Source organism: Eriocheir sinensis, chromosome 4, assembly GCF_024679095.1.
Source record: "Eriocheir sinensis breed Jianghai 21 chromosome 4, ASM2467909v1, whole genome shotgun sequence".
Lineage (NCBI taxonomy): Eukaryota > Metazoa > Arthropoda > Malacostraca > Decapoda > Varunidae > Eriocheir > Eriocheir sinensis.
Window position 1 is genome coordinate 27417713 of NC_066512.1, and position 17503 is coordinate 27435215.

General features: G+C 45.1%; 1 protein-coding gene across 1 annotated transcript in view; it reads right to left on the reverse strand.

Annotated features, from left to right (window-relative positions):
• LOC126981555 (nuclear factor interleukin-3-regulated protein-like) overlaps window positions 1–10364 on the reverse strand; it is an 88434-nt gene extending 78070 nt beyond the window's left edge. The window contains exon 1 of the mRNA XM_050832906.1: window positions 8900–10364. Within this exon, the coding sequence (XP_050688863.1) occupies window positions 8900–9923 (1024 nt within the window). The 5' untranslated portion in view covers window positions 9924–10364. The remainder of the gene's footprint in view (window positions 1–8899) is intronic.
• Window positions 10365–17503: the final 7139 nt, after the last annotated feature.

Sequence of the window (17503 nt, forward strand, 5' to 3'; positions counted from 1 at the left end):
TAGTAGTAGTAGTAGTTGTTGTTGTTGTTGTTTTTCGAGGTCGATTTTTCATGTTATATATTTTTTCACGCTTTTGTAACTAATTATCTACCTTTCTTCTACTTCCTTCTCATTATCCTTTTTCTTCTTATTATTCTTCTCTACTTCATCCTCTTTTTTTTTTATTCTTCTCTTTCTTCTCCTAATTCTTCTAACTTCTCTCTTTCCTCCTCTTATTTCTTATTCCTCTTGTTCTCCTCCTTCTTATTATTATTTTTGTTCTTTTCCTCCTCCTCTTTACTTTCCTCCTCGGCTACGCGTTATCACTCTTACCTAGACACACACACACACACACACACACACACACGGAACCACCACCATCACCACCACAATACACACACAACCTCTTCCTCCCCATTCGCCCCCCCCCCACAACCTCCCCACCATAACCACCTTCCCACCCATCACACACACACACACACCCTTCCCATCTATATCATTACCACCCAACCCCCCACCTAACCCCCAACATCCCCCTCTTCCCCATCTCCACCCACACTTAATCCCCATCTCCCACCCCCCTCTCTCTCTCTCTGTTGCCCTCAAAAAGTCCATCACTCTCTCTCTCTCTCTCTCTCTCTCTCTCTCTCTCTCTCTCTCTCTCTCTCTCTCTCTCTCTCTCTCTCTCTGTGCCTTCGTCCTTCACCGCTAGGACACACACACACACACACACACACACACATACACACGCACTCACACACACGTGGAAGCGGTGGTAGTGTTTGTGTTGGTGGTGGTGGGTGCTGAATTTATGCCAAGGCTGTCGTTCACCACACTACCGGCGGTGGTGGTGATGGTGGTGGTGTCTCACGTAGGAAGCGCGCTGTAGTTTCTAGCTCTCATCTTTACCTCCATCATCACCACCACCACCACCATCACCACCTCTTTCTGTCATCACCAATTATATGTTTTTTTTTATCATCACTGAACGTTCATGTGTTGTTTTAAAATGAAAGAAGGAAAGAAAGAAAGATAAGAAAATGTGATTAAGTAAACAAAGACGAAATCATACATAAACAAATAAATAGCACTAGAAAAACAAGATTATGACACACACACACACACACACACACACACACACACACACATCATATGAGAGACAGACACGTGTACACCTCGCCTGACACTTACATCACCATCACCACCACCACCACCACCACCACCACCACCACCACCTGTGTATTTCTATCAATCACTGTATCATTCACTAACAACTTACCTCAATTTTTCCTTTCCTCATTTTCCTTTTTTAATTCATCGATTCAGGTTTATATTTATCGTGTTAGACTTCTTACTATTTGCACATTATTAAAACCTACAGCAATTATTTTTTTCATCATTATCATCATTATCATCATTAGTCTGTTGCTGTGGTTGTTCGTCTGTCATTTGTTTTTGTTCTTAAACGTCAATAGAGTATCTTCAACCTTTTCTGATTTCCAGTTCACGATTTTTGCATTCTGTCTAATCGTGTCCCTGTCTACCTACATCACTACCTGTCAGCCTACCTGTTTCCCTGCCTATCCGTCTATCTATCTACCTACATTTCTATCTACCAATCTACCTAACTACCTAACCCAACCTAACCGGAGCGGGAGGCGGGGAGTGTGTGTGTGTGTGTGTGATATACCTACCCGTCTCCCTATCTACCTTCATCCTAACTGCAAAGCTACGTATTTCCCTGCCTATTCGTCTATCTACCTACATTTCTACCTACCAATCTACCTAACCTAACCTAACCTAATCTAGCCTAACCTAACCTAACCTAAACCTAACTTAAAACTACCCTAGCCCTAACCTAACTTAACCTAACCTCCTTCCTACCAACCTACCTCACAATCTCTACTACCATCTACCTTCCTTCATCACTATCTACCCCCACTACTACCACCTATCAATCTCTCTCCCCATATACCTACCTACCTGTCTACCTGCCTTCCTGCCCGTCTGTTCCCCCTTATCGAAGACACGTGGGCCCCGCTATCAGTCACCGTGTTATCTGGGTTCCCTTATCTCCGGGGCTTTATCTGGTGTTACCCTACAGCCCCAAACATCACATCACATCACCGCCAGGCCCCCACCACCGCCACCGACCCTTACCTAATAGTGGTAGTGGTGGTGGTGGTGGTGGTGGTGGTTGGTACGTCGGTATTTTTATGGTGCTGTTGTTGTTGGTGTTTTGTAATTGGATTTGGTTTGTGTTATTTTTTTTTTTTCGCCTTTTTTTTCTTTCATTGTAGTTATTTTGTTTATTTTGTTGTTGTTGTTGACGTTATTATTACTATTACTACTTCTACTACTACTACTAATATTACTAGTACTACTGCTATTGCTACTACTACTACTACTACTACTACTACTACTATTACTACTACTACTATTACTACTACCACTACTACTAATAATAATAATACGATTAATTTTTTTTCCCCATTTTTATGCATTCCTTCTCTACCTTTTTTTTATCCTCCATATTTTCCTTTCTTTTCAATTTCAAGTTACGATATTTTTTTATTTTTTATTTTTTCATCTGTTTTGACTGACTGATTCATCTTCTTCTTCTTCTTCTTCTTCTTCTTCTTATTATTATTATTATTATTATTATTACCATTATTATCACGACTATTAGAAGTCACATGTTTTCCTTCACCTCCTTCTCGTATATCTTCTCAGCATTACGAAACGATCACTATTTTTTCACCATCATCATCTTCATCCTCCTCACCATCCTCAACCGTCAGTAGATCAAGGTTGTCCTTCGTGCCTCTGTCCGTCTGTCTGTCCATCACTTCCCTGTTTATCAATACCTCTCTTACGTCTCCGATTTTTATTCCTTATCTGGGTCACACATTCTTATCGCCGCTTTCCTCCATCACGCTGGATCGCACTGGTTCTCTGTAGGGGCCATACGCTACACCTACGCCTGCCCTCGGTGCTTATCTCCGTCACATAAGCCCTTGAGCCAGTGGTGGGTGTTAGATTTTATTAACTAAGTGTGTCTGACCCGTATTCTCAAACCTATCGGCGCCCAATTACACATATTTTACAAGGCTTTCATAGGCGTTTCGGGCATTTTCAGGGGTAGTTTAATGGCCCTGGTGGTTCAGTCATCTATATTTGCTGGGATTTATTTTATGATTGTCTATATTCGTCTTTAAACCTTCTTCTTTAGGTTCCAATTTCTTATATTCAGAATTTAGAACTGGTATAATAAAGGGCGGGTGTGTTTCTTTCTGATTCCATAGATTCTTCGTGTTTTAATCGTTTATATTCACTTTGAGAACACACACACACACACACACACACACACACACACACACACACACACACACTATTCTTCCCTTTCATTAAATTAATTCTCATTATATATACATTTCTTCTTGTTAGTTTCTCTTTTTAGTAATACTTTCTGTGCTATACTAAAACAGAGAAGCAGAACTCTCTCACTCTCTCTCTCTCTCTAACACACACACACACACACGCACAAACACTTCGTCTTCTTCCACCCCACACCTTGTATTACTTTCTCCTCCTCCTCCTCCTCCTCCCCCTCTTTGTCCTCTCTGCCTCCTCTTGAAACTCGGCATCAAGAGGAATCTGAATCTCTTCCTGCATACCTTAGAAGAATCTGGCACTGTACAGGCTTGGCACCGAGGTCCTCCTGACACCACGCCTGCCCACCAAGCTCACGTACCCTGCTCCTCTCTCTCTCTCTCTCTCTCTCTCTCTCTCTCTCGACTTATGTATCTGTCTGCATCTCTTCATTTTCTCGTTTCTTCTTCTTCTTCTTCTTCTTCTTTTACAATATATTTATCATTCTTTATTTCTTTCCACTATCTATCTCTCTATCTATTTATCTATCTATCTCTACCTCTATCTATCTCTCTATCTATTTTTATTTCTATCTTTCCTTCTCTCTCCATTTTATCAAACTTCATTCATTTCCACTTTTCTCTATCTTTCTATCTCTTTATCTATCTACCTATTTATCTCTCTATCTATCTATATTTCTTTCTTTCTGTTTATCCACTTTCTCATACTTCATTTCTTTCGACTTTCTCTCTCTCTCTCTCTCTCTCTCTCTCTCTCTCTCTCTCTCTCTCTCTCTCTCTCTCTCTCTCTCTCTCTCTCTCTCCTTCAGCAGACCTCATGGCACAGTGTCACCCCCATCAGTGCCATTTTTAAAACACTTTTGGCACACCGGCAAATATTTACTCGGGAATCTAGACCGAATTCACATTTTGCTCCGTTTTTCCTCGAATGGCGCGAAGTGATGCTAGAGGTTGATGCTGTCACACGCTGCTACGCCTCGCATTAACTCCTTCACTGCGGATTACCTACAAGCAGACCTCACCAAGCTACAGGAATGGAACAAAAAGTGGCTGCTACAAATGTAACATCCTGCACCTTGGGAGGGGATATCTAGCACACCAATACCATATGGGAAACACTCCACTACCCACCACAGAGGCAGAAAAAGACCTGGGAGTATGCGTTACCAAGCTACCAGTGAAGGCGAAATCCGTGCCAATCGCGGTGGACGGTTATTAACTCTCTTCAAAGGCCGCCATGGAGATCAGTCGGGTTCTAATGGGTGTTTAAATACTTCTGTAAATGGTGCTGCATCCTGTACTTTCTTCACCCCTTGTAAGAAATGCAAAGAGTCAGAACCCATTAGTAAAGCCTTCATGGCCTCTACGTATTTCCAAACCCACTAGTATTTTCACTGGGATTCATTTGATTGTTTATATTCCTCCTTAACCCTTCTGGTAGTTTATCGTCGTCGTGTTTCAATGCTTTATGTAACTATAGTGGTAATACTCTTGTTTTTCCTGTTTTTTTGGTATCAATATAACTCTCCTCATCAATTTCATCCATGCACCTCTCTTTTTATGAGTATTCTGGTCATCATTCTGGTAGCTTATCGTCGTCGTGTTTCAATGCTTTATGTAACTATAGTGGGAATACTCTTGTTTTTCCTGTTTTTTTGGTATCAATATTACTCTCCTTATCAATTTAATCCATCACCTCTTTTTTTATGAGTATTCTGGTCATCATTCTGGATGCTTATCGTCGTCGTGTTTCAATGCTTTATGTAACTATAGTGGTAATACTCTTGTTTTTCCTGTTTTTTTGGTATCAATATAACTCTCCTTATCAATTTAATCCATCACCTCTCTTTTTATGAGTATTCCGGTAGTCTATCGTCGTGGTCACAGACTTCTGTAAATGGTGTTGGATCCCTTACAATCTTCGCCTCCATAAAGAAATACGAAATCAGAACCCATTAGTAAAGCCTTCAGTAACTACTTATTTCCAAATCCTTTAATACTTTCCCCGGACTTTGATTCTTTATAGTCTTCCTTAATCCTTCTGCTTTACGATCCAGTCCCATCATACTCAGAATTTAGAACTTTTATCGTTATGAGGTGGTTGATTAATTTATATGTCTTTTAAGTTTCAATCATTTATGTTTTCATTTGGATTCCTTTGATCGTTTATAGTCCTTGATCCTTCATCCTTGGGTTCTGTTAAAGGTATGCGTTCCCTTAACCCGTCCGCTGGGATTGGCACGGATTTCACCTTCACTGGTAGCCTGGTAACACATGCTCCCAGGTCTTTCTCTGCCTCTGTGGTGGGTAGTGGAGTGTTTCCCATGTGGTATTGGTATGCTGAATTTCCCCTCCCAAGATGCATGACCTCACATTTTCTTCACTAAATTGTAGCAGCCACTTTTTGTTCCACTCCTGTAGCTTGGTGATGTCTTCTTGTAGGAAATCCGTATCTAATAGGTTAAGTCTCTCTTTATCTTTCTATCTCTCTCTTTATCCATCTATGTACATTCCTTTATTTCTGTTCTTTCTCCCTCATGTCAACTATTTCCAAGGGCCGAAAAGGAGATCAATTGGGCTTTATATAATGGGTGTAATATTTGGTTCATGGTACGGAAGAAGGCTCACGCTATCACCACCAGGGTCATAAAACTATACCCCTAGAAATGCCCCAAACTCCTACGAATGTCTTGTCAAATATGTATGTGCTTGAGAGCCGAAACGTTTTATATAGTCATGTTTTAATGGGTGTTTTATTAGGTTCATGGTACAAAATAAGAGTCAAACTACCACCAGGGTCGTTGAATTATCCCTAGAAATGCCCCAAATTCCTACGAACGTCTTGTCAAATATGTATGTGCTTGAGAGCCGAAACGTTTTATATAGTCATGTTTTAATGGATGTTTTATTAGGTTCATGGTACAAAAGATGAGTCAAACTACCACCAGGGTCATTGAATTATCCCTGGAAATGTCCACAACTAGGAAAGACTTGTCAAATGTGTGTGCTTGAGAGCCGAAACGTTTTATATAGTCACGTTCAAATGGATGTTTTATTAGGTTCATGGTACAAAAGATGAGTCAAACTACCACCAGGGTCATTGAATTATCCATGGGAAAGACTTGTTAAATATGTATGCTTGAGAGCCGAAACGATCGATATAGTCATGTTCTAATGGGTGTCTTATAAGGTTCATGGTACAAAATAAGAGTCAAACTACCACCAGGGTCATTGAGTTATCCCTGGAAATGTCCACAACTAGGGAAGCCTTGTCAAATGTGTGCTTGAGAGCCGAAACGTTTTATATAGTCATTTTCAAATGATGTTTTTTATTAGGTCATGGTACACTACCACCAGGGTCATTGAGTTTGATCCAAATTTGAAAGAGATTCAGAGCGACACGTGGCAACCTTCTTTAACCGCATCTGGCAACCTGAAGCTCTTTCCCAACCCCTTACGCAAGCCCTGATGATTTAAGACCCTCCAGCTGCCCCCTTTGTACACACACACACACACACACACACACACTAACCATTACGGACATTTCTCTACACTACACTAGCAACCCTTTATTCCTACGTGGTACTTAAACACACACACACACGCACTATTGCACTTAACAAACACTCGCCATAGCAACACACACACACACACACACAGTACTCTTACCTTTCCTAATCTTTATTTATCACACCAAGAACATCATAAGAGTGCGTTCCTATACACACACACACACACACACACACACATTTCTTCCCTTCCCTTAACCTTTCCCGGCATATCAATAACACCACCAGACAGAGAGAGAGAGAGAGAGACTACCTTACTACATGTAGACACTCTTTGGCACTCTGTATCTTGTATCCACTGTGTCACAAGCTCAGCCCAGAACGCCCGCACCTCCCTCCCCCTTCCCAAGCCTTGTCCTAACCGCCCCGCACTGGTTAACTTAGGCACGCGAGGAAGGGTTATAGGAGGCGCTTGATGAGGCTTGTGTATGTATGTGTTAGGGCCGTGTGCGTGTGTGCGTGTGTGTGTGTGTTGTTTGTCTGTCAGCACTTAGCAACAGTATACGGCGCTCTCTACTCTTTCCTTCCTCCTCCTCCTATCCCATTCCCTTCCCTTCTCTTCCTCATCCTCTTCCATTCCCTTCCTTTCTCTTCCTCCTCCTCCTCCTCCCATACCTTTAACTTCTTCATTCCCTCCCATTCTCTTCCCTTCTCTTCCTCCTCCTCCTCTTCCATTCCCTTCCCTTCTCTTCCTCCTCCTCCACCCATTATCTTCCCCTCCTCCTCCTCTCCCATTCCCTTCCCTTCCCTTCCCTTCCTCCTCCCTTTCTCCCTTCCCTTCCCTTCACAACTTGTCGATTATTTCCTTTTTTATCTCTTCCCTTTACTTTCTCTTCTCCCTTCCTTTCGGTCCCTTCCCTCTCTCTTTTCGTCTCTTCCTTCTTTTCGTTCTCCCAAAGTCACGCCAAACGCTACATTCTCTCTCTCTCTCTCTCTCTCTCTCTCTCTCTCTCTCTCTCTCTCTCTGCGTGCGTTCAGTATAATTATAGACAAGGACAGCCGTTTTTCGTACTCTCTCTCTCTCTCTCTCTCTCTCTCTCTCTCTCTCTCTCTCTCTCTCTCTCTCTCTCTCTCTCTCTCTCTCTTTCCTCTGGCACCTTACTCGGCTGTGCGTGTTGCAATCTCTCTCTCTCTCTCTCTCTCTCTCTCTCTCTCTCTCTCTCCTATTCTAACCTTCCCGTTCTCCAACCCTTCCTTCTACTCTTGCCTTGCTGCATTTCTCTCTCTCTCTCTCTCTCTCTCTCTCTCTCTCTCTCTCTCTCTCTCTCTCTCTCTCTCTCTCTCTCTCTCTCTCTCCTATTCTAACCTTCCCGTCCTCCTACGCTTGCCTTGCTGCCCTCCCTCCTCCCTCCCTTCCTCTCTCCCCCTCCCTCCCTCCCTCCCCTGACACACATTCCCTAACACGTGACCTACAGTTTTCGCTTCGTCATATCACTCCTTGACGCTCTTCCCTCTCTCCCTCCCTCCCTCCCTCTCTCTCTCTCGCTCTCCCTTCCATCCCACCCTCCCTCTCTCTTCCTCTCCCTTGCTCGCTCCGCTCCGCTCTTTTTCTACCCAAGCGTCTCTCTCTCTCTCTCTCTCTCTCTCTCTCTCTCTCTCTCTCTCTCTCTCTCTTTCAGACACGCAGAATGATCGAGAGAGAGAGAGAGAGAGAGAGAGAGAGAGAGAAATGTATCACAAAATAACAGTTCGTTTCGTGGCTTTCAATCCAACAGGAAATATTTCTAGTATGAATGTATATGTGTATGTATGCGTGCGTGCGTGCGTGTGTGTGTGTGTGTGTGTGACTATATGCCTTACGTACATACAGACACACATAGAAACGTAATAGCATTCAACAGGAAACATCTGTGTGTGTGTAACGTGTGTGTGTGACGTGTAGTGTGTGTGTGTGTGTGTGTGTGTGTGTGTGAGTGTGTGTTGCGTAGAAACAAACAAACACACGCACATAACACTCACCTGAGAGAGCAGTACCCACATAGTCCTCTTCTTCCTCCTTCTTCACCGCTCCATCGCCTCCACCTCCACTTCCACCACCACCACCACCACCACTTTTCTCTCCATCCCCTCTCTCCCTGCACCTCATCTCCACCCACTCCATACGCCCCCCTATCCCCACTGACCCTCCCGCGCCCCCCTTCTGATGGCGGAGGTGAATCTGCAGCTCTATGGGGTACTCCTTCAGGGGGGGCGGGCTGGGGGGGCGCCTCATGGACAGATCCTGAGGGGCGTGAAGTTCATGGGGGGCGGTGCGGTGTCTTGGGAGACGTGGGGCGTGCGGGAGGTACGGGTGGGGGTGGTGGGGGTATGGGTAGAGGTGGTGGGGGTTGGTGGGGGGTCGGGGTATTGCATCACAGCTGGACTTGACTCGGCGTCGGGGTGGGAGCAGCGCACCTCCTCCGCTCCCTCCGTCAGGCCGCTGCAGAACGGGCTTGAAGGCGCTGGCGGTGACGCTGCAGCTCCTCCGTAGGTCCCGCGGGGGTGCCAGGGTGTCCACGGGGAGTGACAGGGTGGTTCCGTGTCTCCCTGAGGTGCTGGCAGGGGACGGAGGGGTGAGTTTCGGCACCCCCGTGGTTGAAGGGGGCGGCAGATCGGCAGTGGTCGGCAAGTTGGCACGGGGAGAAGGTAGGGTGTGTTTGGAGTCCCCTGGGGTGGTGTCAGGGGGCGGTAAGGCGAGTATGGGCCCCCCTGAGGAAGTGGCAGGGGGTGGAAGAGCGAGTATGACCCCCCCTGAGGAAGTGGAAGGGGGTGGAAGGGTTGGCATCGGTCCCCCTGAGCAAGTAGCAGGGGGCGGCAGGGTGGAGTCAGTCCCTGCTTCCTCAACGCACATTGGACTCTCGCACCCCTCTTCGTCCCCTGCCCCGGTGGTTTGCGTGTCCCCCGTGAGGTTGGGCGGCGGAACGGACACCTCACACTGCACCTCGGGGCCGCCCAGGGGAGGGTCCACGCCGCCCATGTCCCCTGTGATCGCAATTTCCCCCATACTTCGAATCACGACCTCGTTCGCCACTTTGACCCTCTTTGACCTCCGCCCCGACCTCACTTCTGCCCTCTTCTTCACGCCGGCGCAACACAAGGACCCTCCCGAAGCACCTCTCACAGCGCCCCTCGCAACACTCCTCACGGTGCCCTTCACAGCAACACAACACAACACAAGTAGGCGAAGAGTGTTCCATCAACGTGAGAGGAAAGTCTTGGGAGTTAGCGCGCCGTTTTTCACTTTACTCCGAGTGTTGCGTGCACCGTGTCTTTTCTTTGCCCACTTTGTACCTTTGGAAATTGGTGTCTTTACTTCGTACCTATGCAGGAGTACCTATAGAGGCTGTGGGTTACCTGTGGAGTTTTCTTTCGCCGTTTGATCTCGTCGTTGTGGTTTCTTGAATGCTGAATTTCGTTGGTGTTTTTGGGATCTGGAATGGAAGGAGAATACGATGGTTTGTGATTTTGGAGCGACATGAGAGGTTTGTTGATGTGTCTTAGAGGGACTGCGTTAAAAATGGAGAAAATAGCGATAAAGAAGAGTCAGAGGAAGGGAAAACTAGAAGAATGGAAGGAGAAATACGTTGATGTTTGTGATTTTGGAGCGACATGAAAGGTTTGTTGATGTGTCTTAGAGGGACTGCGTTAAAAATGGAGAAAATAGCGATAAAGAAGAGTCAGAGGAAGGGAAAACTAGAAGAATGGAAGGAGAAATACGTTGATGTTTTTGATTTTGGAGCGACATGAAAGGTTTGTTGATGTGTCTTAGAGGGACTGCGTTAAAAATGGGGAAATTAGCGATAAAGAGTCAGAGGAAGGGAAAACTAGAAAACCACCACCACCACCACCACTAACACCACCACAACCAGGACCACCACCACCACCAACAACAACAACAACAATACATAACAAACACACCCCAAGTCATCATAATTGCGTGGTGTGTGTGAGTCCCCTTCCCCGCACGTTGCAACAGCACTCATTAAGACGCGACACAGCAACTATTATTATCAACGAAGCAGCAGCGAGCGGAAGAATATACAAAAATACCCATGACACCGAAGCTTCTGACGAACGTTCTTAATGAGCTTCGGTTGGAAACTCGTTAATGCATCATCGCTTGTCACAGTTGCGTCAGTCCTGCAGCAGGCTTCCCTCTTACGCCATTGGGAGTAGTAGTAGTAGTAGTAGTAGTAGTGGTAGGGGGGGAGGAGATGGAGGAAAAGGAGAAGGGGTGGTGATGGTGGTAGTAGTAGTAATAGTAGTAGTAGTAGTAGTAGTAGTTCTATTCAGGAGCAGTAAGTAGAGGGCTTTTTTTTTCATTATTGTTTTCTTTTTTTTTTTTTTACGCCCTTGCACTGTCTCCTCTGCTGTAAAAAAAAGTAGTAGTAGTAGTAGTAGTAGTAGTAGGAGGAGGAGGAGGAGGAGTATAAACAATAACAACAATAACTACTACTATTACTACCACTACTACCTTCTAATTCTTTCCATCATCATCATCATCTTATTACTTTTATATACTATTTTTACCTCCTCCTCCTCCTTACACTCTCCTTCACCACCACCTCCTCCTCCTCCTCCTCCTCCTCTCCTCCTCCTGCCTTCTGTCACGCGTCACACTGTCGCAACCCGTCTCTCTGTCGCTCTCAATGCCATGTCGCCCTCGTCTCCTCTTTGACCTCCGCGCGTTACGTCGCCCACCGTCCGCGCGTCAGTATTGTCCCTGTCACGTCACAGACACGATTAGGACAAGTACTCGTATTGGTTGCTGGCTGGCGGAAAATACATAGGCTGCACTTGTTTGGTTGTTTGGTTTGGTTATTTGCACTTGTTTGGTTGTTTGCTTGTTTTGTTTGGTTATTTGGTTGATTGCTTGTTTGTGTTTGTGATTGTTTTCTCTGTTTCTGTTTTTTTTCTTTGTTTCTTTCTCGTTTTCTCTCTCTCTCTCTCTCTCTCTCTCTCTCTCTCTCTCTCTCTCTCTCTCTCTCCTGTCTTCGGTTTAGTTGTTTTGGCTGTTTGGTTTGTTTTTTGTTTGTTTGATTGTTTGTTTGTTTATTTACTCTTTTTCTGTATCTTTGTCGTTATCTTTTTTTTCTTTCACGTATTATCTTTCTTTTTTTTTACCTTTCTTATTTTAATGTTATAAGAGGTTTTTCCAGTTTCTAGGCATTACGAAAGTCACACACACACACACACACACACACACACACACACACACACACACACACACACACACACAGACACACACACACACACACACACACACACATTACAGAAGCGCTATCATTAACTCTCTTTTCCTAGTTTTCAGATTACAAAACGCAAAACGAATACACACACACACACACACACACACACACACACACACACACACAATCATTAAGAGTAGCGTCATCATTAACATTACCTTCTTTTCCTAGTTTTTAGATTACAAAACGAATAACGAGCAGAAAATATACGAGTAAAATATAATAATGCATAACTATATGAATCAAGCCTTCTTCATCCTATTCTTCTATTATTATTATTATTATTATTATTATTATTATTATTATTATTATTATTTCTGGTCAAAACAGTTATATACAAAAAAAGACGTATTTGGATTCCCCAGCCGATTTCAAAACAACCTTCAAAAATAACTAAAAACATAAACAAAACAACACACATACAAACACACAAAAAAAATAAAGCAAATAAAAAATAATATGAAAATGAAAATTAATATACGTAAAACTAAAAATAACAACAAATAAATAAATAAATAAACAACATCACAAACTAACAAAGAAAGGCTTATAATACACCAACCGACTCCTTTGAAAAATATACATATACATCATTTTTTTTCCTTGTATAAAAAGGTTAAAGGATCACCAACCATTTCGAAAGTCTTAATAGTCACACCCCCCCCCCCCCCTTAAGGAATGCTTTCAAGGTGTCTTCACTTCCCGTCCCACCTGATAATGCAAGAGGAAGCGACGATCCGATTGGTCACTCAGCCTCCGGAACTTGGCGTGTGATTGGTGGAAGGGGGAAAGGGGGAGGGTGTGTGTGGAGGTAGGAAGGGGGTAGGGGGGAAGGGGGGATGGGAGTGTGGAAGAGGGAAGGAGGTGAAAGGATGGAGGGATAGGGGGAAGGAGGAAAATGTGTGTGTGTGTGTGTGTGTGTGTGTGTGTGTGTTGTTTCCTGTTAGCCATGCCGTTCTCTCTCTCTCTCTCTCTCTCTCTCTCTCTCTCTCTCTCTCTCTCTCTCTCTCTGACTTTGTTGGCGCCTGTCACTAGTGGCGTCCCTCAGGGGTCGGTACTTGGCGCAGTGCTGTCCATTATTTACATCGACGATGTTGACGTTGGAGTCAATAGTCTCATTAGTAAATTTGCAGACGACACAAAGATTGGTAACTCGGTTCTCACTGACGAAGATAGACAAAGCCTCCAAGATTCGCATAAAATTTCAGCTTGGTCTGATAGATTGGTCTGATAGAATGCGTCAAGGACCTCTGGGTGATGAAACCGCGTCAAACCTCAAATCCTCACAGCAATGCATCGACGCAGAAAATAAAGCGAACATAATGTTGGGCTTCATTAAGAGAAACTTTTTATTAATAAAATAGAGATGTAACACTCCCGCTTTACAATAATTTACTCAGACCCCACTTTGAATATGCGGTACAGTTTTGGTCTCCCCACCATGCAAAGGGCATTGGTAAATTAGGTGTTCAACGTCGGGCAACAAAAATGATCCCTTCCTTGTGCAACAAACCCTACGAGTGCACTTCACCCTCCGAGGATAACTGGTCGAATGTTTAAAAATACTTAATGACTTTACGAATGTGGACAAATCATAATTGTTTACATTCGATGACACTTTGCGAACAAGAAATAATGGGACAAAACTTAAATGTAAACGAGTAAATTCAGACTGCACCAAATTTTTCTTCACCAACATTGTGGTACGAGAGTGGAATACGCTCTCACCGTCAGTGGTCCAATGCAACACGATTGACTCCCTTAAAAACAAGCTCGAACGACACTTCCTTCAACTTAATATTTACTAAAGTAGAAAGGTAAAGTTCTGGTGCCATTCAATTAAAATAAAATCACTTGGGTTTAAGGACAGACCACCTAGTCCTTAGAGTCTGAGTGGTCTGAATTTCAATATAAATCTATGTAAATCTCCCCCCCCCCCACCCTCTCTCTCTCTCTCTCTCTCTCTCTCTCTCTCTCTCTCTCTCTCTCTCTCTCTCTCAATATTACGTTTCGTGTTTCCCAAATTCAGCTTTTTCTCATTTGTCTTTTGTTTTCCTTGTAACGTATTTTATTCATACTTTTTTTATCTCTTTTTCCTCTGTTTTGTTTTTGGTTTATTTTTTACTCGAGAATAGTTCGTTCATATTCTCATTAGGGTGTAATTCTTCCTACCTTTCCTTTTTCTTGTTTTTTGTTTTTGTTTTGACTTTTATCATGTTCGTTGTATCTTGTTAAGCCCTTCTTTCCTTTCTTCCTTCTTTCTTTGTTATCATTTTATCTTCAATCATCCCTATTCTGTTTTCCCGTGTTAAATCCTTCCTTCCTTCCTTTCTTTCTTTCTTTTTGTTTTATATCATGTTTCTGCTATCCTGTTTATGCATTCCTTCCTTCCTTTCTTCTTTTATCTTCTATCATCTTTATTCTATTCTATCCTTCACGTCATCCCTTCTCTTTCCACCTCCTCCTCCTCCTCCTCCTCCTCCTCTTCCCTATCGCTCCCTCCCATAACTCCTCTTGGTATCCTTCCCACCTGTCCTTGTCTCCTCAATCCTTCCTTCTATCTCACCCTCCTCTCCCTATCTTCCCTCCCATTATGTCTCCTCTCCTTTATCCTGTTCTATTCTGTTTCATCTTTTATTTCCTTTGCTTTCCAATCACTAACGTCATCGCTTCAAGCATCTTCCATTCATCCATTCATCCACTCTGATAGACGTAGAGACAACCAGTTAGCCAGTCATTCAGTCAGTCATTCTTTTTCTCCATCCATTTATCAAACCATTCTTTCAGTCAGTCAGTCAGTTAATAGGTCAGTCAGTCAACCAGTTAATCAGTCAGTCACTCAATCAGTCATTTCTTTCTCCATTCAAATAACCATTCTTTCAGTCTACCAACCATTTTTTTCAGTCAGTCAGTCAGTTAGTCGGTGAGCCAATAAAACAGTCAGTCAACCGGTCAAATATCCAGCCAGTCAGTCAGCTAGTCAGTCAGCCAGTCATTCCTCCATCTATTTATCTAACCATTCATACAAACTGCCTACCATTTTTTTTCAGTAATTCAACCAGTCAGTTAGTCAGTCAGTCAACCAGCCAGCCAGCTAGTCATGCAGTCAGTCGGTCAACCAACCATCAAGCCAGTCAGCCAGTCAGTCAACCAACCATCAAGCCAGTCAGTCAACAAACCAGACATCCAGACAGTCAACCAGTCAGCCAGTCGACCTCCAGCAGACAGCGGCGGGCGAGAGGTCACCGTCAGTCTATACAAGTGTTACACAGCCATTGGGACACAATCGGTGCGCGCGTGTGTCTGTGTGTGTGTGTGTGTGTGCGTGTGTCACCACCCTCGCGCAACACCACCACCACCACCACCACTCGCTCACTCAATCAGAGTTACGAAAAGGAAAAAAGGACGAAAATAGCAAGAAGGGCTGGAGGTGGAGGTGGAGGTGGAGGAGGAGGAGGGCAGGGGAAGGGTGGAGACGGAGGAGGAGGGCGGGAAGGGAATGAAGAATAAAGGAAGATGGGGGTGAAGATAGGAAGAGGAAGAGGGCGGGAAAGAAGAGGGAAGGAAGGGGAAAGGGGGGATCGGAAGTGGCGAGAAGAAGAGGGTCTGAAGAAGGAAGAGGAGGAGGAAGGGGAGGAATGTGGGAGGGAGGAGGAGAAAAGGATAAGGGGAGAGGGTATGAGGAAGGGGCGGGGGGAGGGGGGAGCGGAAATAGGCAGAAGATGGGAGGAGGAGGAAGAGGACGGGGGTGAGGGGAGGGGAGGAGAGAAGTGGGCAGGTAAGGGGGAAGGAGGAGGACGACGGGAAGGGAAAGAGGAAAGGGGAAGCGAGCACGGGGAAACGGGGAAGGGAAGAAGGGGATGCCGGGAAGGAGAAGAAGGGAGGAAGGGACAGGGAAAGGGAGGAAGGGAAAAGGACAGGAGAAGAGGGAGGAGGTTGGGAAACGGGAGAAGGGAGACTGAAGAAGGAAGGGGAGAAGGAGGGGGAGGAAGGTAGGGGAAGGAAGAGGGCAGGAAAAAGAGACAGGGGACGAAGGGGAAGAGGGGAAGGGATGATAAAAAAAACAGGGGAAGGGGGAAGGGGAAGAAGAGGAAAGGAACAAAGGAAGAGGGGGAAGGGGACAGAAGAGAGGCTGAAGAAGGAAGAGGAGAAGGAGGACGGGGAGGAAAGGGGGAGAGAAAGAGGAAAGGAAAGGGACAGGGGAAGAGGGAAGGGGTAGAAGTGGAAGGAGACCGAAGAGGAAGAAGATGGAAGGGTACAAAGAGAAAGGAAAGGGACAGGGGAAGAAGTGGAAGGGGACCGAAGGGGAAGAAGAGGGAAGGGGACGAAGAGAAAGAAGAGGGAAGGGGAAGAAGGGGAAGGGGACCAAAGAGGAAGAAGAGAAAGAAGAGGGAGGGGAAGAAGGGGAAGAGTCGGGGAGGGGAGCGCGTTTCCCCACCCGTCTGATTGGTGAAGGTCATCTCAGCGTGATCTGCGGGGTGACTGCTTGACGCGCCGCCGCCACCGCCGCCGCCGCAGTTCAACGCGCGCCGCCTCTCCTGACGTCACAAGGAGCCCAATGACGCCACGCACACACACACACACACACACACACAAGGCAGGGTCGCAGACTGGATCGGAAGTTAGTGATGCAACAGTTTAAGGATAAGAACGAAACACACACACACACACACACACACACACACACACACACACACTCTCGGGGAACGGAAGCGAGTGTGACGCAACTCTGAAGTATAGGAGGCGAAATGAGCGTCACTGTGTGCGTGCGTAGATTGGTTTGTCGGTGTTGTTCTTAATATTATTGTTGCTAAGAATAGACTGTTTGACGAAAGTAGCGGTAGTACGGAAGGAAAAATTATGGTAGTAGTAGTAGTAGTAGTAGTAGTAGTAGTAGTAGTAGTAGACAGTGTCCTGTGTCCTGAGGCAAAGAGTGCTTACCCACGACTGCCTCAAAGGGCTCACAGTTCGGAGATGAGCACCGCAGCCACGCGCAGGTATAGCGTGAGCACCCGCCTTTACCTTTACAGAGAAGATTAGCCGGGCCTTCAAGGGGGTGTTCGGAGATGAGCACCGCAGCCACGCGCAGGTATAGCGTGTGCACCCGCCTTTGCCTTTACAGAGATTAGCCGGGTCTTCAAGGGGTGACTTCCACTTTCAAGGTGCAGAAGTCGGGTAAAACTGGTACACTAGGATCACAGAACAGTCCAGGGAAATCCCGGCAACTGCACGAGAGGGTTTTCAAACAGGCGAACGGAGATGACGAGATGCTCAAGAGTACGGGACACACATATATAGTGATGCTTAAGTATATACTCGCTAACAAAAAACAAAG